The sequence below is a fragment of the Lissotriton helveticus genome, chromosome 5_1 (genome assembly GCF_964261635.1).
Source record: "Lissotriton helveticus chromosome 5_1, aLisHel1.1, whole genome shotgun sequence".
Classification (NCBI taxonomy): domain Eukaryota; kingdom Metazoa; phylum Chordata; class Amphibia; order Caudata; family Salamandridae; genus Lissotriton; species Lissotriton helveticus.
The window spans coordinates 2085959429-2085982877 of NC_136065.1; the positions used below are offsets into that span (position 1 = coordinate 2085959429).

Below are 23449 nucleotides of genomic sequence, written 5' to 3' on the forward strand. Positions count from 1 at the left end.
CTGATACAAGGTGATCACTAGAACTAGTGAGCATCATATATCAGGCCAACTTCTCACATTGGTGTGCAGCGGTTGGGATTTGAGCTTGCTGTTGTTTTACCACGTATAATCTTGAAAATATCATTTGAAAAATCACATAGGTACATATAACAAGCTTAGAAATACTCTGAGTTCTACTGAACCAGCTGTTGTAGTAGAAAGGGCCTAGCACACCCTGACTACAACTCTTAGCAAGGGATCAGTAGGTAAACCCATAGTGTAGGTAGGTGCATCACTTACACCACACTAGAAGCATGTCTACCCATGGAGTGTCTTCAGAGACTCCCCTTGTGGTTGTTGACCCTCCACAGGTCACTTCCAGATATGCAGCCCTTAGCTTCCAGGAGATGAGACAATTGTGTACCTCCAGGAAACTAAAACAGGGTTCTAACCCTACCACTCCTTTTCTGTTAGGTCTCTTAGAGACTTATGATGCTAGAAGAGCTACTCATACAGATGGGAGCATGCCCCCTTAGAAGGTACCCTTGGTGATCCTGACCTCCCTGAAACTGAGGAAGTAGTGGAGGAAGAGGATGAAGAGGTTATTTCTGGGGATGAGGCAGACAATGGTCCTGAGCTAGTCAGCAGACTTACTAGGGCCAACTTAGACCTACATAGGGAAGGATCTGGGGGACCCCCAGTACTGACCCTAAGCAGGCCTAACTTTGGAGTTAGAAGAGATAGGTCTCATTCTAGGGACTCCAATAGATCTGTGCACTCTCATGCCTCTGCTCAGAGGAGAATGACTTCTCCCCAGAGGAGAATGACTTCCCCTCAGAGGAGAGAACATGAAGCAAGGATGTGACGAGCTAATCTGATGATTCAGAGGGAAGAACTTGCCCTTGCCAAGGAGAAGCTTGCCTTTGCTAGAGAGCAACAGTTAAGTGGGGTAGTCCCCACTGGTGGCAGCAATATCCCTAAGGATAAAGACAGGAGTTTTGATACTAGACACCTGAGTAAAATAGTGCCCCCCTTTAAACAAGGGGATGACATCCACAAATGGATGACTGCTTTGGAGAGGGCCTGCACTGTCCAGTGCATCCCCCAGAGTCAGTGGGCAGCTATATTGTGGCTCTCCTTTGAAGGTAAAGGTAGAGATAAGCTCCTCACTACTAGAGCTGAGGATGCTAACAATTACCAAGTCTTGAAGAATACACTGATTGATGGGTTTGGCTTAACCACTGAGCAGTACAGGTTGCTGTTCAGAGACACCCAGAAAATTCAGTCTCAAGATTGGGCTGACTGTTGATTGTGCCACTAAGGCTTTGGAAGGCTGGTTACTGGGAAGTATAGTTACTGATTACACAGGATTGTATAATCTAATTATGAGAGAACAAATCTTAAGTAATTGTCAGAATCAGTTGTTGCATCAGCACCTTATTGACTCAGATCTGACGTCTCCCCAAGAATTGGGAAAGAAGGCAGACAGATGGGTCAGGACAAGGGTCAAGCAGCAGAACCAGGGTGGTGGCCAGAAGAAAGCAGATCCCAAGGGTAATGAGAATAAGCAAAATGACCAGAAGTCTTCAACAGGGCCCCAACAATCTAAAGAGGGTGGGTCCCAGAATTCCCAAAAGAAGAAGAATAATGGTCAGAAGAAACCATGGTGCCAATACTGTAAAAGTAATACTCACTGGTTTAGTGAGTGCACCAAGAAAGGCCCAACTCCTACCACTACTGCCCCTAAGGCATCTGCACCCCCTAGTACAGTTAGTAGTGGTAGTATTCTCCTAAGGCTATAGTGGGGTTAACCCTGGGAACTGAGGCGGGCTCTGACTTAGTCAGAACACCTACTCAGGCTGTTCTTGTTTGTACTGGGGACATGGATATGACCCCTACAATAAGTCCCAGTACTCTGGGCAAGTAGGCAAACGCCTTTGATTAATGGAAAAATGGCTCAGGCCTACAGGGACACTTGTGCCAGTGTCACTATGGTGACACCAAACTTTGTGGACCCTGACCAGGTAATACTGGGTTCAGACTACCTGGTGACCAATGCTAGCAATGCCACTACCTCCCATAGTATGGCACTTGTTAATTTCTCCTGGGGAGGGGTAACTGGCCTCAAAAGGGTTGTTAGTTGAGACCTCCCAGTGGACTGTCTTTTGGGCAATGATTTGGAATCCTCCTTATGGTCAGATGTGGAGTACAGGACTCATGTGGAAATGTTAGGTTTGTCAGCACATGTCCTTGCTGTGACTAGGTCACAGGCCAAGAAATGCCCAGCTGAACTAGTGCTGGATCCTGGAAGAATGGACCAGACACGATCCAAGAGAAAGAGCAGTAGGGGTAAGGTTGACTCTTCCCCCCTGCCTCAGGTGGAGGATCAGCTCTCTCAGGAGACTGATCCCAAGACCCCAGAAGGAACTGTCCTAGAAGAGCTTGAGCCTGAACAGGTTGAGTTTCTTGGGACAGGGGGACCTTCCAGGGCAGACTTGAGGCAGGCACAGTTAGACTGCCCATCTCTTGAACCCCTCAGACAGCAGGCTGCTGCTGAGGCTGCAGGGAATGCTACAGGTGCCCATAAGGTATATTGGGACGATGGACTCCTATACTCTGAGGCAAGAGACCCCAAGCCTGGTGCTACCAGGAGGATGGTCATCCCCTTGTCTCTTAGAGGTTTCCTTCTCACCTTAGCCCATGAAATTCCCCTTGCAGGTCACTTAGGCCAGAACAAGACTTGGGACAGGCTTGCCCCACACTTTCACTGGCCTCACATGTCTGAGGACACTAAGGACTTTTGTCGTTCATGTATCACCTGCCAAGCCAGTGGCAAATCAGGTCGCACAACAAAGGCCCCCCTTATACCACTACCTGTGGTGGGGGTTCCCTTTGAGAGTGGGGATTGACATTGTTGGACCAATGGACCCCCCAACAGCATCTGGGCACAGATTTATACTGGTGGTAGTGGATCATGCCACAAGGTATCCAGAAGCTATTCCCCTTAGGACCACTACAGCTCCTGTTGTGGCAAGGGCCCTGGTTGGAGTTTTCTCCAGAGTGGGGTTCCCTAAGGAGGTGATCTCTGACAGAGGTGCAAACTTCATGTCAGGATACTTGACTGCTATGTGGAAGGAATGTGGTGTCAATTACAAATTCACCACACCCTATCACCCACAATGCAATGGGCTTGTTGATAGATTCAACAAGACCGTCAAAGGGATGATAAAAGGGTTACCTGAAAAGCTTAGGCGAAGATGGGACATCCTTTTACCCTGCCTTCGGTTTGCTTACAGAGAGGTCCCACAGAAGGGGTTGGTTACAGCCCTTTTGAGCTTTTGTTTGGACATCCTGTAAGAGGACCCCTATGTCTTGTGAAGGAAGGATGGGAGTTACCTCTCAAAAAGCCTAAACTTGACATAGTGGACTATGTACTTGGTCTCCGCTCCAGGATGGCAGAGTACATGGAGAATGCATCTAAAAACCTGGAGGCCAGCCAAGAACTTCAAAAAGCTTGGCATGACCAAAAGGCTGTCCTAACTGTTTACCATGCAGGACAGAAGGTGTGGGTGTTGAAGCCAGTGGCCCCAGCAGCTCTCCAAGACAAATGGTCTGGACCCCACATCATCATTGAACAAAAGGGAGAAGTCACCTATTTGGTGGACATGGGAACTCCCAGGAGCCCTCACAGAGTACTTCATGTGAATAGGCTCAAAGCATTTGTTGACAGGGAGGACATGGGCTTGCTCATGGCCACAGATGAGGGACAGGAGGAAGAGAGTGACCCTCTCCTAGACCTGCTCACTCAGAACCCTGATGATGGGTCAGTAGATGGTGTAGTCTTTTCTGACAGCCTCTCTGAGCATCAGCAAAAGGATTGTAAGCAAGTCCTTCAATCCTTCAGACAAATGTTTTCTCTGACCCCCAGTCAGACAAACTGGTGCACACATGAGGTGGACACTGGAGACAGTCTGCCTATAAAGAGTAAAATCTACAGGCAACCTGACCACGTCAGGGACTGCATAAAAACTGAAGTACAAAAGATGTTGGAATTGGGAGTCATTGAACCCTCAGAGAGCCCTTGGGCTAGTCCTGTAGTTCTAGTGCCTAAACCTCACACCCAGGATGGTAAGAGAGAGATGAGGTTTTGTGTAGACTACAGGGGTCTCAATGCTGTCACTGAGACAGATGCTCATCCAATACCAAGAGCAGATGAACTCATTGACAGATTGGCTTCTGCCAAGTTCTTGAGTACATTTGACCTGACAGCTGGCTATTGGCAAATCAGGTTAGCTGAGGATGCCAAGGCCAAGACAGCATTTTCTACCCCAGGAGGTCATTACCAATTTGTGGTGATGCCCTTTGGTTTGAAAAATGCCCCTGCCACTTTTCAAAAGTTGGTGAACCAAGTTCTCACTGGGTTGGATGACTTTTGTGCAGCATATCTAGATGATATTGCTGTCTTTAGCTCCACCTGGGAGGATCACCTGATCCACCTGAGGAAAGTTTTAGAGGCCCTGCAAAAGGCAGGCCTCACTATCAAGGCTACTAAGTGCCAGATAGGGCAGAGTCAAGTTGTATACTTGGGCCACCTTGTAGGTGGAGGCCAAGTTTAACCTCTGGAGAGCAAGATACAGGCCACAAAGGACTGGGCTCCTCCAACCACCCAGACACAGGTCAGAGCTTTCTTGGGCCTGTCTGGTTACTACAGGAAATTTGTCAGAAATTATGGAACCATTGTGACTCCACTTAATGACCTGACAAGTAAGAAAATGCCAAAGAAAGTTCAGTGGACAGTTAGCGGTCAGAAGGCTTTCGATGACCTAAAGCAGGCCATGTGCACTGCACCTATTCTCAAGAGTCCAGACTACTCCAAACCTTTCATTGTCCAAACAGATGCTTCTGAGTTGGGTGTGGGAGCTGTTCTATCTCAGCTGAATATTGATGGTCATGACCAGCCCATTGCTTTTATAAGTAGAAGGCTGACCCCTAGAGAGAAACGTTGGTCAGCTATTGAGAGGGAGGCCTTTGCTGTGGTTTGGGCCCTGAAGAAGTTGAGGCGATACTTGTTTGGTACTCACTTCAAAGTTCAGACCGACCATAAGCCCCTCTTATGGCTAAATCAAATGAAGGGTGAAAACCCCAAACTTCTTAGGTGGTCCATTTCCCTACAGGGGATGGACTTTACAGTGGAGCACCGCCCAGGGACTGACCATGGTAATGCAGATGGTCTCTCCAGGTACTTCCACTTAGAGCAAGAAGACTCACCTGGTCATGGTTAGTTTAATGTCCCTAAGTTTGGGGGGGGGGGGGTTATGTAGGAGAGTGGGGTCTGCAATCCCATGGCCACCCCAGATTTTTGCTTTTTGCTTCACTGGTTTACGACTTTCCCTGGCTGTGGGCCTGCTAATCAGACCCACAGCCTAGCTGTTCTCTCTCTAAATTGACAAGCATGTACCTTAGGTGCATTTACCAATTGGTACAGGGCCACCTTATCAGTCCATGTACAGTATACCTTAGGTATCCAGGGCATAGGTGTACCCAGGGCCTACCAGGGGCTGCAGCATGTATTATGCCACCCCTGGCTGGTCACCCAAATCTGACACAACTGGCTGCACGACAGCTGGGGCAAGGTGGTGTAAACACCCTTTGCTTTAGATATAGTATTCCTATATCTAACCCTAAAATGGACACATATATTCCTGTCAGTCACTCCTATGGCAGGCCTTGTCAATCCTGAAGGCAGAGTGCTTGGAATTATGTGAGATGGTGCTCTGGCATGAGCTGAGCCCGTTTGCAGCTTGCGGAACCAAGTCCTAATAGCTGTTCCATGATAACGCTATACCATATACTCTTAAGTGCATTATAATCCTCGCGGTTAAATGCTAACTCTGGTATAACATTATCAAAACATGTCGAGTAAGGTGTCATACGAATTGGAATACTACCCCCTCGCCAATTCTGGCGACGGGGGTAGCATTCCACCCTTCTAGAGGGACACGACATGTATGTAACTGTAAACCCCGGTTAAAGTTAACTCGAGCCTCAGCATCACAAAATGGATGCTGCCACCACAGACACAAGTCTGACCTCCTGCTGCTGGGAGTCCTTCCAGCGAGGGTGGCTTGGACAAAGGGTTTCCTGCCTTGGGAGGTGCTAGCACCACCCCAGACAGGATTTTGTGTATTAGGTAGGGACAGGCTGAAAGGAATGAGACATGCCTGGGGCACACAAGGTGCCCTGTGCATACACCAGTTCCAACCAGTTGCTGGGACACTCCAGCCCCAGCTCTGGCGGGAAACTGGACAAAGGAAAGGGGGTGTAGCCACCCCCCTTCCTGGTCCCACCCAGGGGAGGGACCTAGTCATAGTGCAGCCCCCTTTAGCCGGATAAAGGTAGGAGCTGGTCCCATTCCAGATTAGATTAATCTTGACAACCTTCCACGAAGAAACTCTTGACCTTCGACCTCCTGATCCATCAGAAGACTGAAGAATCTCCCCTATGGTCAGGGAGTGACCATCCTGCTTCGCAGGCACCATCAAGCTCCTGTGCGGTTTGCTGAACCGTCCTTCCATCCCGGAATCCGACGACCCAGCTCGACAAGACCCGGACCTCCAGACCTCTCTGACCTCTACCCACACCCACAGCACAGCTGGGACCCGTGGGTGCGACGAGCAACGTGGAGACGGCCATCTTGAAGAAACCTGCACAGCGCTTCCTGCACGACCCCTGAGGGTTCCTCAAGTGAGTGCATTGGGGACTGAGAAGCCCCACACCGACGCAGCTCCTGCACCAAAGACCAGCCCCCCAGCATCCCCGTGATCTGCGTGGGGCCCTTTTGCCTGGTTGCTGCACTTCCTGTTGTCTGGTCACTTGCCGGCTGGTTAGTGACCTCTGAGACGACGACCCGAAGATTTCAACACTGCTAGTCTGGTCCCCCAGACTGGCCCTTGCTCCCTTGTAAAACAGGAGCACCCCGGACCCTCCTGGTCCGCACCAGACGCCATCTTTGTTCCACCGCGTGGCTTGCATTAGCCAAGGCCTGTTGTCCAGATCGAAGATCCGACACCGCCAACAGCAGCAGACTACGTGGGACAGCTCGTGCCTCCAGCCTGGTCGTGAAGAACTGCTCCTGGTCCGCACAGCTACAGAGAGAAGCGACCCCTCCTTCACCTGAACGCGGCGACAGCATCTGGTTCCCTCCTGGTTCCAGCACCGTCACTGGCTAGTGACCAAGACTCTGTCCCCTTCCTTTTCAGGACTTCCTTCTTCCTAGTTCCATCCTTGAAACCACCGGACTCCTCCATCTGGCTGCCTGCCAGCAACTTCTTGTTTCTGGCATCACCGGGATCAACGCAGCAAACCCGACACTACTTCAGCCCTATGCACCCGCAGCCTGTGGGTTAGGTAACTAAAGCTTCTAGGTCCTGAAGTCTGTGTTCACTCTCCTAGTGTCCAGGTCCACTGTTGTTTTCCCTCCATCCAGCCGGGTTCGTCCGGAATCCGTAACTTTGTAAACTGTTGCATCCATAGACGTTGGTACGCATCCCGCGTGAGAGTTTCCACTCTGCACGCGAGTCCCTTACTTACCTAGTTTGTAGCGTACTCCCAGCGATCCTCCAGCCTCTGGATCTCCTTACAGTACTTTCTTTCCTCTCATTCCATTGTTTTGAGTATATGGTTTGTCGTGCCCCTAAGGCACTTGTGTAAATATTGTGCGAACTCGTATTTCCTTTTTAGTATTGTCATGTGCTTAGCCCTCTGATCTCATAAAGAGTTCAGAGGTGTTGTTATTAATAAATAGACTGTTTATTTTCATAACAACCTGTGTGGTGTCCTTTCATTTGGTATTCAAGGGGTTATGCTATGGTAAAACAGCTGGCTTCACATGCCAAAAGAGATTAGCCTAAAAGACTGCTTTTGTCCACGCTACTAGGATAGCTGGTCTATACGGTTGACTTTACAACCAATCACCATAAGGGTTGTTTGGACTGATACAAGGTGATCACTAGAACTAGTGAGCATCATATATCAGGCCAACTTCTCACATATTGCATTTGTAATGCAATATGTGTTGTATTTACGTGACTTTGATGTATTGACATACAAATAAAAATGGCTTTTAATTTTTTTTAATTAATACTTTAAAAAGTTATTGTAATTTATAATGGCAATAGCTTTTGTAAATAACTTTTGTGAAGATTATGTTCATTGTATTGTGACGAAAATCCACGAACAGATGTGAAATATTAACATTTTTTTGTGACATTTGTAATAAAGCTTGAAACATTGAGAGAACATATTTGAACTAGTTTTGTGTTATTTCTAACCGAACACTAAGAGGTCACTTGTGGAGTGTGTGTGCCTTACAATTGTTTGCCGTTTCGAGAGAAGACGGGTGTTGAATCTGCGCAGAGAGCACAGGGACAGTACTGCTCTGCACACTTGACCCAAAATTCGAAATCCCTTCATTTTTAACTGTTTACAAAGACATTTTTTACCTAAGCCAACAGTAATCGTACAATATTGTTTGTCAGATGTCTTGCAAGTGGGAGAAACAGCAGCCAACAACTGACGTGCTTTGTGTGGTCTGTTTACCTAATTCCCATATTGACAAAGTAACCGGGAGAGGGGGCGGGGGGGACACTCAAAGACTAAGAAGGTAATCACCTAACAGGAGAATGGAGGGTTACCTTAAGAGGCAGAGTTACAAACATGCAAACGAGCGCAAGAGTGCCAGAGAATGAGTTTCTTTAGTAGCTACACAGCTCTTAACCTCCAAGGATTCCATCCAAGACCCACCAAACACGGTCTAACAGCATTTACATCTAGGCATGGCTCTTTGTACGATTGAGCGTCAAGACTTGAAGCATCGAAATACCCTGGCTTCCTTACTGGTGACTCCCATTAACGATCAAGTAATGGTCCTAGAGGCTTCCCCCTACACATGCTGGCATGAAGGCCTACTCTGGCATATCCACTTAGTATACACCTACACCACCTGGGTCTCCATCCAGGCTGTCACCCGTTGTCACTAGGTACTTTCTAATAAGAAGGGGGGCGAAGCAGAACAGTTGTTTTGTAAGACCCCAAACATCCGACTGTTACTATAGAAATGCTCCAACAATGGGTGCCGTCTAGACGTCATGTGCTCCTGGGTTGATTTTGGAAAAGGGGGGTGGTGATGGACAGAGTTTCTGAATGATGCAGAATACTCTTACCAAGTCAATAGATCATGGTTTTAATCCATCACCGTTTTTTAGCTCACTGCACTATCCCAGCTCAGAACCTGGCTATATGCAAATTAGTCTGTTCCTGTCCCAGTGCATGATGGGAACAGGGCAAACCAAACTACCAAGCCAATTCTTATACTGGGAAGGAAAGAAGCTTCCGGGGACCGGTTTCTGGCATCACAGCCTTCTTCGGCCCGGCTTGCTTAAATCCTGATGGTGCAATGAGCAAGGGACTCACGTCTGAGTATACCCTCCCACACATAGTGTGGATAAAACCGATTTTGGAAAAGGGGGGTGGTGATGGACAGAGTTTCTGAATGATGCAGAATACTCTTACCAAGTCAATAGATCATGGTTTTAATCCATCACCGTTTTTAGCTCACTGCACCATCCCAGCTCAGAACCTGGCTATATGCAAATTAGTCTGTTCCTGTCCCAGTGCATGATGGGAACAGGGCAAACCAAACTACCAAGCCAATTCTTATACTGGGAAGGAAACAAGCTTCCGGGGACCGGTTTCTGGCATCACAGCCTTCTTCGGCCCGGCTTGCTTGAATCCTGATGGTGCAATGAGCAAGGGACTCACGTCTGAGTATACCCTCCCACACATAGTGTGGATAAAACCGATTTTGGAAAAGGGGGGTGGTGATGGACAGAGTTTCTGAATGATGCAGAATACTCTTACCAAGTCAATAGATCATGGTTTTAATCCATCACCGTTTTTTAGCTCACTGCACCATCCCAGCTCAGAACCTGGCTATATGCAAATTAGTCTGTTCCTGTCCCAGTGCATGATGGGAACAGGGCAAACCAAACTACCAAGCCAATTCTTATACTGGGAAGGAAAGAAGCTTCCGGGGACCGGTTTCTGGCATCACAGCCTTCTTCGGCCCGGCTTGCTTGAATCCTGATGGTGCAATGAGCAAGGGACTCACGTCTGAGTATACCCTCCCACACATAGTGTGGATAAAAACGATTTTGGAAAAGGGGGGTGGTGATGGACAGAGTTTCTGAATGATGCAGAATACTCTTACCAAGTCAATAGATCATGGTTTTAATCCATCACCATTTTTTAGCTCACTGCACCATCCCAGCTCAGAACCTGGCTGTATGCAAATTAGTCTGTTCCTGTCCCAGTGCATGATGGGAACAGGGCAAACCAAACTACCAAGCCAATTCTTATACTGGGAAGGAAACAAGCTTCCCGAGACCGGTTTCTGGCATCACAGCCTTCTTCGGCCCGGCTTGCTTGAATCCTGATGGTGCAATGAGAAAGGGACTCACGTCTGAGTATACCCTCCCACACATAGTGTGGATAAAACCGATTTTGGAAAAGGGGGGTGGTGATGGACAGAGTTTCTGAATGATGCAGAATACTCTTACCAAGTCAATAGATCATGTTTTTAATCCATCACCGTTTTTTAGCTCACTGCACAATCCCAGCTCAGAACCTGGCTATATGCAAATTAGTCTGTTCCTGTCCCAGTGCATGATGGGAACAGGGCAAACCAAACTACCAAGCCAATTCTTATACTGGGAAGGAAACAAGCTTCCGGGGACCGGTTTCTGGCATCACAGCCTTCTTCGGCCCGGCTTGCTTGAATCCTGATGGTGCAATGAGCAAGGGACTCACGTCTGAGTATACCCTCCCACACATAGTGTGGATAAAACCGATTTTGGAAAAGGGGGGTGGTGATGGACAGAGTTTCTGAATGATGCAGAATACTCTTACCAAGTCAATAGATCATGGTTTTAATCCATCACCGTTTTTTAGCTCACTGCACCATCCCAGCTCAGAACCTGGCTATATGCAAATTAGTCTGTTCCTGTCCCAGTGCATGATGGGAACAGGGCTGATGCACCATCAGGATTCAAGCAAGCCGGGCCGAAGAAGGCTGTGATGCTAGAAACCGGTCCCCAGAAGCTTATTTCCTTCCCAGTATAAGAATTGGCTTGGTAGTTTGGTTTGCCCTGTTCCCATCATGCACTGGGACAGGAACAGACTAATTTGCATATAGCCAGGTTCTGAGCTGGGATGGTGCAGTGAGCTAAAAAACGGTGATGGATTAAAACCATGATCTATTGACTTGGTAAGAGTATTCTGCATCATTCAGAAACTCTGTCCATCACCACCCCCCTTTTCCAAAATGTGCTCCTGGGTTTGCACAAATTTATGGAGGGGAAGAAAAACACTCTAGCACCACTAAAGAGACCCCACCCCACCTATCTAAAAAAAAAAAAATACAAACATTGTTGGCTGTATCCACCTTTTAACTGGACTGTTGGAAGGTCGGACTAATTTCTGCAATTAGGAAGTACCATGCATCAGCCTTCGAACCGGCAGTGCCCCCAGAAAAGAAAGCAAATGCCAGGATGTGGGCCGGAATGTTTGTGGTAGTACAGGTACAGACTGGTGGCTAGTGCACTAGCTCTACTGGGGCACTATGTTGGACATTTGGGAGTTTGAGGGTGTTTGCTAACGACTTATCTTAAATGGAAAGATTTAAAGGAAGTGCTAAATAAATCGAGGTTTGTTATTATGAAAGCAAATCATACGTCTCCGAACTTGCGACATTAGTATATTGCCATAGCCTTACCACTGACTTATCATCCTCGTTGTCTCCCCGCTTTACAAATTATGCAAATGGCATTGTTTTTAAAAATCCCCTCTCTCGAGTCCACTTTTATTTTGTCCACATCGAAATGAAGAATTTCAAATAGTGAAGGCAAAAGCAACAAGCTCTGTATCCGGGCTGTAAGGAGACCTGGGAGGGCGGGGGCTGCCCCCGCATGCGCGGCATTTCTAACTTTCGTTCTTAAGAGCCCCGGTTACAAATGCCGCGCATGCGCGGGCAGCCCCCGCCCTCCCAGGTCCGGCAGCTGAAGTCCCGGGTCCCAGGAGGGGGCCCGGGTGAAGAACATCGGAAAGCACTGCGGGGCTCCCATGCCTAAGGGGAGAGCCCCTTGTCGTGCTGGCAGAGAAGCGCAGTGACAAGAGCCCGGTGAGGTAAGAGGGGAGGAGTGGGCATAGCTGTGTATGTGCGCGCGTGTGTAGCTGTGCATGTGTATGTATGTATATGTGTGAATGTGTGTCTGTTAGCTGTGCGTGTGTATATGTGGTTCTGTGTGCATGCGCCCTGATTCATTGTGTCTGCGTGGGTGTATGTGTGTGTGTGTGTGTGCGCGCATGCTTAAGTGTGGCTATGTGTGCGCACGATTGAGAGCGGCGAAAGCCTGTCTTGCTGTGAATCTGATACAAGAGATGTGCACGGCGCCGGCCTGGGCGAGCGCGCCCACGAAGTGAAATCGCCGCGTGCACATCCCCTGTCTCAGATTCCCGAAAGCGGACAACAATAGATACTTTGCTGGACGCAATGCTTCTCATTGCTTTCTCCAGCTCGACCTAAAAAGGAAGCATGTGGGGGCTAGCAGCTGGTTCGAAATTAACTTTCCATGCTTCAGAGGCCCCTGACATCGAGCGGACGAGGGCTAAAAGAAATATGCGGAGCCAGGTAGAACTCCCCAGTGCTGCGCAAATAGGCACCCTACACCTCTCTCGATCCCTAAATGTGCAGTTGAACCGCACAGACATAATTTGAAATCACAATCAGCAACACTGGAAACGAAGGTTGCTCAAACTTGAGAGTACAAACTGGGCATTATATTAAACACAATCAAACACATTAAGCGTGCACTGGAATATAAGATGAAGTCAGTGGCTTTGTATTTGGGGCTATTCGGCACAGACCAAAGCAAGCTGGTTGAAAGGGTGATGGTAAATTAATGTGTATTGAAAAAGTTGTGGCCATAGATGAGATTTTATGGGAAAATATTTGATAAATGACGAAGGGGATTTGATTTCTGAATAGCAGACAGGAAGATGAAAATTGATATAAAGAAACCAAATGTGAAACTAATGGGACTGCCTGAGAATGTGGTGAGAAAGCAGTTAAAATTATTTCAGAAACATTGGTAGAACGAGCACACAGAGTTGCTACCATGTCTCTGGCACCAGTGGCACCCTTCTGCTGGTAGTGGCTGGCCTGGTTAAATACAGAGATCATGACTTCTTACACACACAAAAACAGGTCGGTCCTTTTGTAGCAAGGGACTTATCTTCCCCCCAACTACACTACAGTTGTACAGCAATAGAAAAGCTCTTTCTGTGACATACATAAACTCAGCCTTTGATACATGCTACTCTTTCTGGCCAAATTAAAAATTCTAGATGATAAAAAGACCTGCTTTTCACATCAGTGGGACATACAATAGGGCAGAAAAATGGCCTACCTTACCCAACCACAGAAGAGTGGAGGACCTAGACTTTCAACCCCAGCGTAAACGATAATTCTGTACATTTATGGCTATGATCTAAACATCATCTTAGCTCAGGGTGAAGCTGTGATTCGAAGTGGTCAATATTAATCAATTAAAATAAATACTTTTTACTTAACACTGCAATTCAAATTGGGGTTTGTATTATAATTTTACAAACCAGGCAACACAAACACTGATAAGCAGAGTCAAAAGTACATTATAGAATGCAAAGCTAATATATTTTTGGATATATTAGATATTTTGTTAATCTGAAAGGTTGGCAAACAAATTAGCTCATGTACAACGGCTTTACACTGACAATCTTAAGTGATTGCGTTTGTTTGACCATTGGAAATCGGTCTCCTATGTGCTCTTAAATTTCTGATTTTGTTCCATACACTCCAGGTGGATTTACTCTGCAAGCCAAATGTGTTTTTTTTTGTCAGAACGGTCTTGATTATTTTCCAAGCAGGCATACAGTACAATAAAACATGTAGTACAATTCCTTCACAGGACCAGACAGCCATTTAGGAAGACAGCTTTTACACTGAGTGGAACTGACCAGTTCCCAGCATCATGCAATCGCCCGCACTGTGAACAAACAGATATAACCCATTTAGCCCGTATACCCTCCCCAAAACGATAACCCACTAACTAATGGTACATAAGGACATCTTTAATAATACAGAAAGGCTCTTTACCTCCTCCTAATGGAACATACAAGGAGTACGAGGACAGTGAGGGCTGAAACCCCTGCCCCCCCACGGCCAACAGGGATGCTACCTGTTTAAAACTGAAAGAGATGTAGAGCCCTTGTTCTGGTAGGACAGGCACACCTGTAGAAAGGTAGTTTACCAAGGGACCCCAGACATACTCAAAATGTTTATAGGTGTCTGATAAAATGTCCGCCATGCGCTAAATCGTGACTGCTTGCGACAACCTTACATTCCACTGAGTCTTTAGGTTTCCATGCGGCATCCACCGCCATCTTCGCAGCACCTAAACAGAGCCATATCACCAACCTATACCCAATCGTTTGGTGTTTTAGAGAGTCATCTCTCAACCCTAGCAGTGCAAAGCCTGGGTCGCTAGGGACCGGATACCCCAAAATCTCTTTCAGTTGGGCTAGAATTTCGGACCAAAAATGGCGAATGGTCGGGCATTCCCACCAGATATGTCTAAAATAGTCTAGCATTCCACACCCTCTCTAACACAGGTGAGACGTGTGAGGGATTTTTTTTTAAGTGTAGTGGGATAAAGGTACTAATTACAATGTTTTTACATCATTAATTCACAGTAGTTATCTACCAGTATCTACTAGGTGCTCATTAGACGTGTAGTTTGTACCCTTTGTCATCTCTTCAGTGACTTCACCCCACAGCCCCCACCTCTAGAATCCATTGCTTCAAAACAATGAGTTTTTCCCCCCAGATTATTTTATGGAAATCTAGTTTCTGAACTGCTGACCTTGAAATCTCAAGACCTGGGTTTTAAAATCGATGCTTCGACACATCATCAAAACATTTTATATTTCTGAACAAATATTTTATTTTAACTGTGCAATGTAACACTCAAACCTGTCAAGTACTCCCTCGATTGCGCTTCGGCAATGCCATCACTAAGATCTCATGCATAATTCTATTACATGTACAGCATCCCATGTGTGTGACATTGCTGCAACAAAATCTTTATCATGTAAATTCACTGGAAAACCTTTTTCTTGGCCATAAACATAAGCTGGAATCTTAACAAGGGTTCAAGTAATATATTCCATATAACGACTAATCTGCTATTTGTTCACATAGTATATAATACCTGAACATATATCCCTTTCATAACTTAATCAACATGGTCAAGAGAGTTAAGCGAGAACAGAAGGGATTTGTATTTTTTTTTAATTTTTTTTATTATGTCCTGAAGAAGAGGCTTTACGCTTCTAAACATGTTGACACACAGAGGAGGGATCGCTCATTAAAGCAGTATACCTCCGACCCACGTTTTTAATAATACCGGCTCTAAGGAATATTACAATTTTCTAGTCCGCAGGAGCTGGGTATTTTTTAACTCACTCTTCACTCTCCCCTCACCCTTCCACTAAATCATTCCTACTCCACACATAGTTCAGAATATCAGTGCTACCACGTACCCGTAGGTCGGAAGACCCCTCTGACGAAGCACGACACCAAGGGCTCTTTTGGTGTGTGAGGGGTATTTAAAGAAACACTATGTGCTTCCAACCACTGTAGGTAATGACCTATGAGTAAAGTAATTTCTATAGAATTATCTAAGGGTGGATCTTGTTGTGTAGGGGTATCCCTTGTTAAGGGTTTTATACTGTACATATTTATTCCTTTTTTGTTTTGTTCTATGTGATCTATATTCTATATTTTCCGTAATTTACGTTAAATGGAATATACTACTTGAACCATTGTTGGGATTCTAGTCTTTACCTCGCCTCTGGTTCAGGTAATAGGGCTGGCCCTGTTGGTGGTAACCATAACCATAAACGTAAACTGGGCAACGGTGACTAACCTCTTCTTTGGGAGGATTAACTGTATAGATGTTGCTTCTCTGGGCTTTAAGAGGGGAAGGTACATCCAGATCTACAATCCAGCAGTATTTAAAAATGAACGCGGAAATGGGTCACTATCGTTATTCCTAGTTTTCAGGTCCTTAACTTTACAGGCAAAAACACTGGCGATTTCTGAACAATGAATGTAAAAAACGGTAAGGTAAACGCTAGTAGCTTCTCACAGTGCCTGCTGGAGGTCATACATGTTCATCCAATGGTCGGCCTCTCTGCAGACTGCACAGAGCAAAAGTCAAGAGTAACAGTTTTAACTGCGATTATATGTTAAAGTTTGTGAAAGCGATACTCAGCTGTTGAAATATTAACAGGAAGTAAGTAAAAGAAAAACCTGTACTTAGAGATGAGTGGGTGTACTGTGTGTAGTGAAGGAGATGCAAGGAAGCACATGCTGGGAACATCGAAACGAGCTTGCTGACGAGGTAAGAGAGGAGGTGCGAGATATGCACATGAGGATTCACTCACATATGGGGGAAGAGGGGCTTTAGATGTTAAACAGAGACTGCAGAGAAAAGTGGTGGAAAGTGAAGAACGGGAGTGACAGACTTTCTCACAGATGTTAGTAATGTTCAGTTCACAGTCTCATTTTCAAAGTTAAACATTTTCAATTCTAATTATTCACAACAAAATTATTGTTACTAATTTAGCTGATGCTGTCAACAAGCACTGGCAAAGCTAATAGGCCTGGTTTGTTTTAGGTGAATGTTTGTTACACTGTGATAGGTCTGAAAGCAATAAAAGAAAGCTAAAAAGAGATTCAAAATACTGGTCAGGTGTCATCTATTGTTTCTTTTTTTGTAGTGTTATATATCACGAACGCGACCCGAGCGCTTTACATGAGCACCAGTTACATTATTCAAGTACACTTTCTTTCTTTTAAAGATACGGTTAGATTAAGTGGTTTGCCAAAAATTACAGGATGTTGTGCTGACGCCAGGACTAGAACTGGTTCCCGATTCGGCAGCTCTTGTGCCACATCCTCTCCGGGAAGCACAGGGTTGTACTTGACATGTTTTTAGACAAACACCAATTTTTAAACCAAATGGGACTACTTTTGTGTACAACTTCAAAAGCACAATTTGAAAGGAGCCAATTATACATCAGCCTAGAACATACACCCACACTAAATTGCATAGACCACGCCTCTGATTACACCCCTTTTACAGAATCCACTTTTTACATCCCACTTAAAACCCTGTCCTTTTCTGCCCAAAATAGGGAGATAACACTCAGCCGAGAACATTCACTGAGACGTTTCAAACTCCTTACAATACTCTGCAGACAACTGCCAATCTACTTGTAACAGATCAGCTCTAGTACCCTCATTCATATGATAGCCCTTACTATCCCAGGTGAGATCAGCAGTGACCGCAGACTACTCTGTTCTTGGAGACCGGAGCGGCTGGGCAATCCCCTTTCATTGATTGCCGCTCAAGAAGACTGTGACCCTGCTCCTCATATACCAAGTGACTAGTGAGCAGGGAGAGCTACCTGGCCAGCCACTTGAGGGGGTAAATATGAACATGACACCGGGATATTCTTCTCACCACCATACAGTCCTCTCCCAGGGCAACATAGATGCCCTGCCGTCTACACCCACCTATTCACATGATCTATTCTATACCAAAGGAAGAACCCCGATCCATTGATGCTGTAGGGACCCTCAAGCACCCATAACCAGCCCGTCATTCATGCAGACACTCGTCCCTTTCCTGCCACCAAATCATTCCCTATTGGGGTGTCTCTCCTAACCCCAGCTCCACCCGCTCAATCCCTGCCGCCACGAACCCACGCCTCCACGGGAACTCCCGGGCACCTCACCTTCAGGTCGTTCTCGGGCAGGTACTTGCACTGCCGCGCAATCTCCACATATTTATCCAGGTCTAGGGGCGCCATCTTATGAAAACAGACTGTTGCAGGCCGAAGCCGGAAGCGGCCAGGCGTCACTTCCTTTGACGGCTACAGGCAGAACCGGGTCACCGGCTGTCAACTGCTCAATTACCAGAGCTGGTAAGGGCATGAACATAGAGGAAAGACAGCGCGATGGAGAAAGAAAGGGGACTTGGATCTCTTTTGAAAAAAAGGATAGGCTGAAGCGTGAACGTTAATTTTTATGTTAGAAATTCTGTCTACTGGTTCTACCTTTCCAGCTATCCTGCGAATTTGTGTTTTTCCTCGCCTAACACTCCCTTTTGACACTTGTTTTCTTGATAGTCCGTCGTCACTGTCCGCGGTCGTAGATGTGGTTGTCCGTTTTCTGTGTTTGGTTATCAGTGGTGTCCCTGTAGCAACGGCATGTTAGTACAGAGCTTCACCGAGTGACAACGGGAGTTAGTCAGCGACCTTTACTCAAATTACATACTCATTGTGTTTGCACAATAAATCATATAATAAAGATCAGTTGAAGGGTTCCAGTCGTTGTTTGGCAGAAGATAGGATTGTTGATGCCCACGCCGAAAAAGAGGCAGAAGAGGCTCTTATTGACAAGACTTCATGGTGAGTGGGTTTTTACCAGCTGCCAACTTCTCAGTTTGCTTATAGGAGATAGTTCCATTCTTCATGTTTGCATATGTGTGACATTTGCATGTTTTATGTGATCCTATGAGCCGTGAAGATGATAAACTCTTTTATTGTTCAAACAATCAATCATGGAATTTGTAAAACGCACTACTTACCCGCAAGGGTTTCAAGGCGCTGGGGGGGTAGGGGTGGAGCAGCAGCTAGTGGTCGAAGAGCCAGGTCTTGAGCAGTCTTCTGAAGGCCGGGAGGTCTGCGGTCTGTCGTAGGTGGAGGGGGACGGCGTTCCAGGTCCTGGCGGCGCGGTGGGAGAAGGATCTGCACCCGGAAGTGGTTCTGTGGATGCGCGGGACGGCGGCCAGGGACAGGTCGGCGGAGCGGAGTTTCCTGTTGGGTGCGTAGAAGGAGAGTCTGTTGTTGAGATAGGCTGGGCCGGTCTTGTGGAGTGCTTTGTGTGCGTGGATCATGAGTTTGAATGTGATTCTTTTGTCGACGGGGAGCCAGTGCTGGTCTCTCAGGTGCGGGGTGATGTGGTCCAGGCGTGGGACGTCTAGGATCAGGCGTGCGGAGGCGTTCTGGATTCTTTGGATTCTGTTGATGAGTTTGGACGGGGCTCCGGCATAGAGGGCTTTTCCGTAGTCGAGTCGGCTGCTGACGAGGGCGTGGGTGACGGTTTTTCGTGTGTCCGCCGGGATCCATCTGTAGATCTTGCGGAGCAGACGGAGGGTGTGGAAGCAGGAGGAGGAGACTGTGTTGACTTGGTTGGTCATGCTGAGCTTAGAGTCGAAGATGACTCCTAGGTTGCGTGCGTGGTTGGTTGGTCCCTCCGTTATTGCAAAATAATTGTCTTATCAGTTGTAATAATTCAAATCTGTAAAGATATTGCACATACTACGCACAATTTGAGGAACCTCTTATCCCATTCTCACATTTTGGGCAACTGTCTGGGAAACACGAAGGCTTTGGGAAATTAGCAGAACAAGGGCAATATTTGGGTGAGTAGCCAACAGTTTCCACCCAATAAGCACACAATGCATTTTCAGTACTGCACATTCTGGATCACTGTCTTTTCTACATACCCAAAGGAGATCTCATACTCAACTCGCATCATCTGTATCATCACATAGATTATTATCTACCTAGATACATCTTCCAAACACAAGGACATCCTGAATGGCCTTTGCATAGTTGCTAAGTTTCCAGATTGCTTATGTGTGACATTTCCAAGAATTTGTGCGTTTATGAGTGACATTGTAGTGCCAAGTGTGTGATATTTTGTTGGACTCTTTCTCACAAGTGAAACCAAGGAATAAGGTTTATTTAAAGAGATAAATATCACACATTGCCACCTCTTGAGCAGTGGAAAACCATACAGAAGACTTAGAAACTGCTGTAAAACCCCTGAAATGGAGGGTCCCTAACTGATTTTGCCTTTCTACAGTGATATTACTGTAGTAATTTCTAGAAAGAGCCTTGACACATTGAATGCTGCCTGATCGCTTTTTGGGAGAACTGATCAGACCCTTATTCTGCAGTGAGGATGGTATGCTAGACAAACCTTTAAGTGGTTACTCAGAAAGATGTACATCACTCATCCATCATTAGGGTTAAGACGAGGCCAATATTGCACCCGTGTTTCGCCTGGTATTTTTAAGCCAATGCAGGTAAAAATGGGGCAAACACTTCTGAATTCATATTTTTCCCCTTGAAATATAAACCCTCAGCTCCAAGTGTTTTTGAGTTGTCTAAAATTCTCATAAATGAGTTTTAAAGCAAGCCATCTTGGCAGGAGCACTATGTTTAAAAAACACAAATAATACAGTGTGACTCAGTATAGTATTGAGGCTTTGAACTGTTTCAAATGCCTGTTATTTTTCTTTGCAAAAAGTAGGGGTCACTGATAGCCAGACATACCTCAGGCAGGCCGCAAATATGGGGCCTGAACTGTCCTTCAAGCCAATTGTACCTTATGTGCCAGCTGTCATTACTGATCTCGGGTCAAGGCTCTGCAACATTTGATGCTGGTAGGTAGCTTTGATTATAAGGTCACTCCGGAATGGTAGGTCGGACGAGTGCCGTCTCCTATGAGCATCAAAAAAACTGTGCTTTGTAGAAACAGGATGAGTTCCTTAAGGGGTTGGTTGTGCTAGCAACATGAACTTCAGATTAGGGAATGAAAGTCTTTGCCTGGTTGTGCCTCATACCTTTCTTTCTCCCCTGACCAGGAAGATTTGCAGCCTGGCACTGGTTTTGCCTTTGAGGTTGCTTTCCAATTTAATGTTGAAAAAAAAAATTAATGTGTGCTAATATAATGTAACTGGCGCTCATGCACTGCGATACCTTTGGGTCAAGCTGGGTTTCTCCTAAAACATTACGAGATCTTAAGCTCATCAGCAGATTTCTCAATGAGTACAGCTAGATCAGAACCAAAAAATTCTAGACCCAAGAAAGGCTAAGATAAATGTCTCCCATGTGCTATCTTTTTTCCTGGTTCCCTGCTATCCCTCTGTCTCCCTCCTTATCCTCACCAATCCATCTTCTCTATCTCTATCCACTTAGTTCTCCTTCGTCCATTCTCTTCATCATCTTCTGTTCTGATTTATTTTTACTATGACTCTCTGACAGTGTCACATTTCTTTTCTTACTCAAGAGTCCCACTCTTTCTTAATTTCTTCTCCCTTTAACTTCCTCTCCCCCATATTTCACCACTACCTCTCCCCGCTGCCTTTTTTTTCTCCTCCTCAATATAAACATTTTTGTTTTTCTTTTCTACCTCTCCAGTTTCTGCTTATTCTCCTGCTCTTTCTGCTGTGTCTTAGGTACTCCTGTTTAGCCCTTCTATTCACTCTGGGGTTGTATATCAGACTACTGGTAACAAAATATCTTTGTGGTTCACATATTGTTTACAAAACATTGCTCTATTGTTTATAGAGTTTTTGTTAATTAACTCCAACGGGTGATGTTTTTGTTAACAATATTTTGAACATTATATATTTGTCAGGCGATATTTAGGTAACCATATTCTGGTACCATACCAACAACAATATGACTCTTTTTCTTCTTTTCCTATGTCAAGTGTCTTTTCCCCTTTACTTCCCTTCTTTATAGTGTCTACAGATCTCTGGTATCTCTTTCTTTCCCCTACTAATGTTTCTCCCAGCTTTCTTTGTTTCGCTTGCTCACTCTTGGCATCTCAATTCATCTCTTTTTCCTTCAGTTTTTCTGGAGTCTGTCTTTCTTCTTTTTGGTCTCGTGTCTAGTTGTTCTCACAGTTCTTTCTCTCTTTCCTTCTCCAGGCTCTCTCTCTCTCTTGCCATCCTCAATCTTTCCTTCTCTAATGTTTCATTTGCCATTTTTACTACTCCCTCCATTGTTTCTTTGTTTATCCTGTTTCTTTATTTACCATTATAAAATTCCCCCCATATCCCTCCCGTGTGTTTTCACTCTCATCTCTAGTGTCTCTTATTGCAGCTAGTGAACGCGGGTGGCAAACAAGCTATCTTCTACAGTGGATTCCTTCTCTTACCCCCACCCCAAAAACGTTAGGCAGAATGGGGCCATCAAGTGCATTTAACAGCATGATTGTCTAAGATCTGTATTTTACTGATAGTTCTGAATGGGGCACTAAACTATTTCAGTTCTTCAGGGGTTGCTAAAGAGCAAAGGAGGAATGTTCTCCTGGAGCAGCAAGTATCGTATATGCCTGTAAGAAAATTGCATGGGTGATACAAAACACTAAATGAACAACAGGCAGTCATTAGCAGCAATTTCTTCTAATTGTAAATTCTGTTGACTCTCTCCCCAATCCTCCATGCATCATTATATTTCTTATTCTGTAATATTTTCACTACCCTTATGCTCTTGTGTGTTGTATGTCATTTCAGTAGTATAATATCTTATACTTTCAGGTGTGTGGGAAAAAAACATCTGCATCAAGGGTCGGGTTGCTTCCAAAATCTGCTTGTCCTGTAAAAAAAATCGACTTATCCCTTTTTCTGCCATGCATAGAAATGACAACTTATAGCTGCATTCCACTTATATAATGCTCTGCTAATTGCTTCTCTGATTATGCCAAGGCTCATGTTACATCAGGGTTTGGTTTCCAGCAAGTTTCTGCTACCTTTCTGTAAATCTATACACACTCCGATTATGAGTTGAGCGAGACTGAAATCCGGTATGGAATTCCACTCTGCTCAATCATGATTGGGCCGTTGTTCTTGCACCCTAATTTACCAGGCAGGAGAACAATGGACCCAGCTTTACTGCCTGGAATATGTGGACAGTAACATTGTTTTTGGTACGTGCTGCATTGCAGCCTGGACCCGTTTTACTGCCCCGCCCCTCCCTCAGCCATGCTACACGGGGACCAGACTGCAATCTCCCCAGCCTTCCTTCACTCTCCTCGCCACACCCCTCCTTTCCCTTGCTCAATAGTGGCCCCCTCGCTTATGTTTTCAGCCTGCAGAGTGCAGATATAAATGTGATCAATAATACCCAAAAAAAAGAGATACCAGGAATAAATCCACCCAGTAAAGCTAGGTCTGCACAGTTCTCTCCCATTCCATGTGCCTAAACTCATAATTGCTCACCCCTTTACCAAATAATCCAGGGGGTTGGATCCAGGATTCCTCCTGTGGAACTGAGGCCGGCTACCCTGCCTGAAGGAGTCTACAGGGGTGAGGATCTGAGACCAGGAGAGGAGCTGGTTGAGAACTTTGCTCTGACTAGTTGAGAAGACACATATAGGCTTACACAAACCTTACATTGAGCAGGGGTGACCACACTCAGAGGGTATTCCAGAGGAAAGAAGGACAGA

The 23449-nt window shown here is 45.8% G+C and overlaps 2 protein-coding genes across 3 annotated transcripts in view; one reads left to right on the plus strand and one right to left on the minus strand.

Annotated features, from left to right (window-relative positions):
- The window catches only part of PPP6C (protein phosphatase 6 catalytic subunit), a 135267-nt gene extending 117141 nt beyond the window's left edge, over window positions 1–18126 (minus strand). The window contains exon 1 of the mRNA XM_078646061.1: window positions 17938–18126. Coding sequence (XP_078502187.1) covers window positions 17938–18012 — 75 coding nt within the window. The 5' untranslated portion in view covers window positions 18013–18126. The remainder of the gene's footprint in view (window positions 1–17937) is intronic.
- A 262-nt stretch (window positions 18127–18388) lies between these two features.
- Window positions 18389–23449, plus strand: part of RABEPK (Rab9 effector protein with kelch motifs) — a 55829-nt gene continuing 50768 nt past the window's right edge. Inside the window, exon 1 of one of the 2 annotated variants that reach the window (XM_078646062.1) lies at window positions 18389–18612. In XM_078646062.1, coding sequence (XP_078502188.1) covers window positions 18610–18612 — 3 coding nt within the window. In that variant the 5' untranslated portion in view covers window positions 18389–18609. The remainder of the gene's footprint in view (window positions 18613–23449) is intronic. The other variant, XM_078646063.1, reaches the window with a different exon arrangement.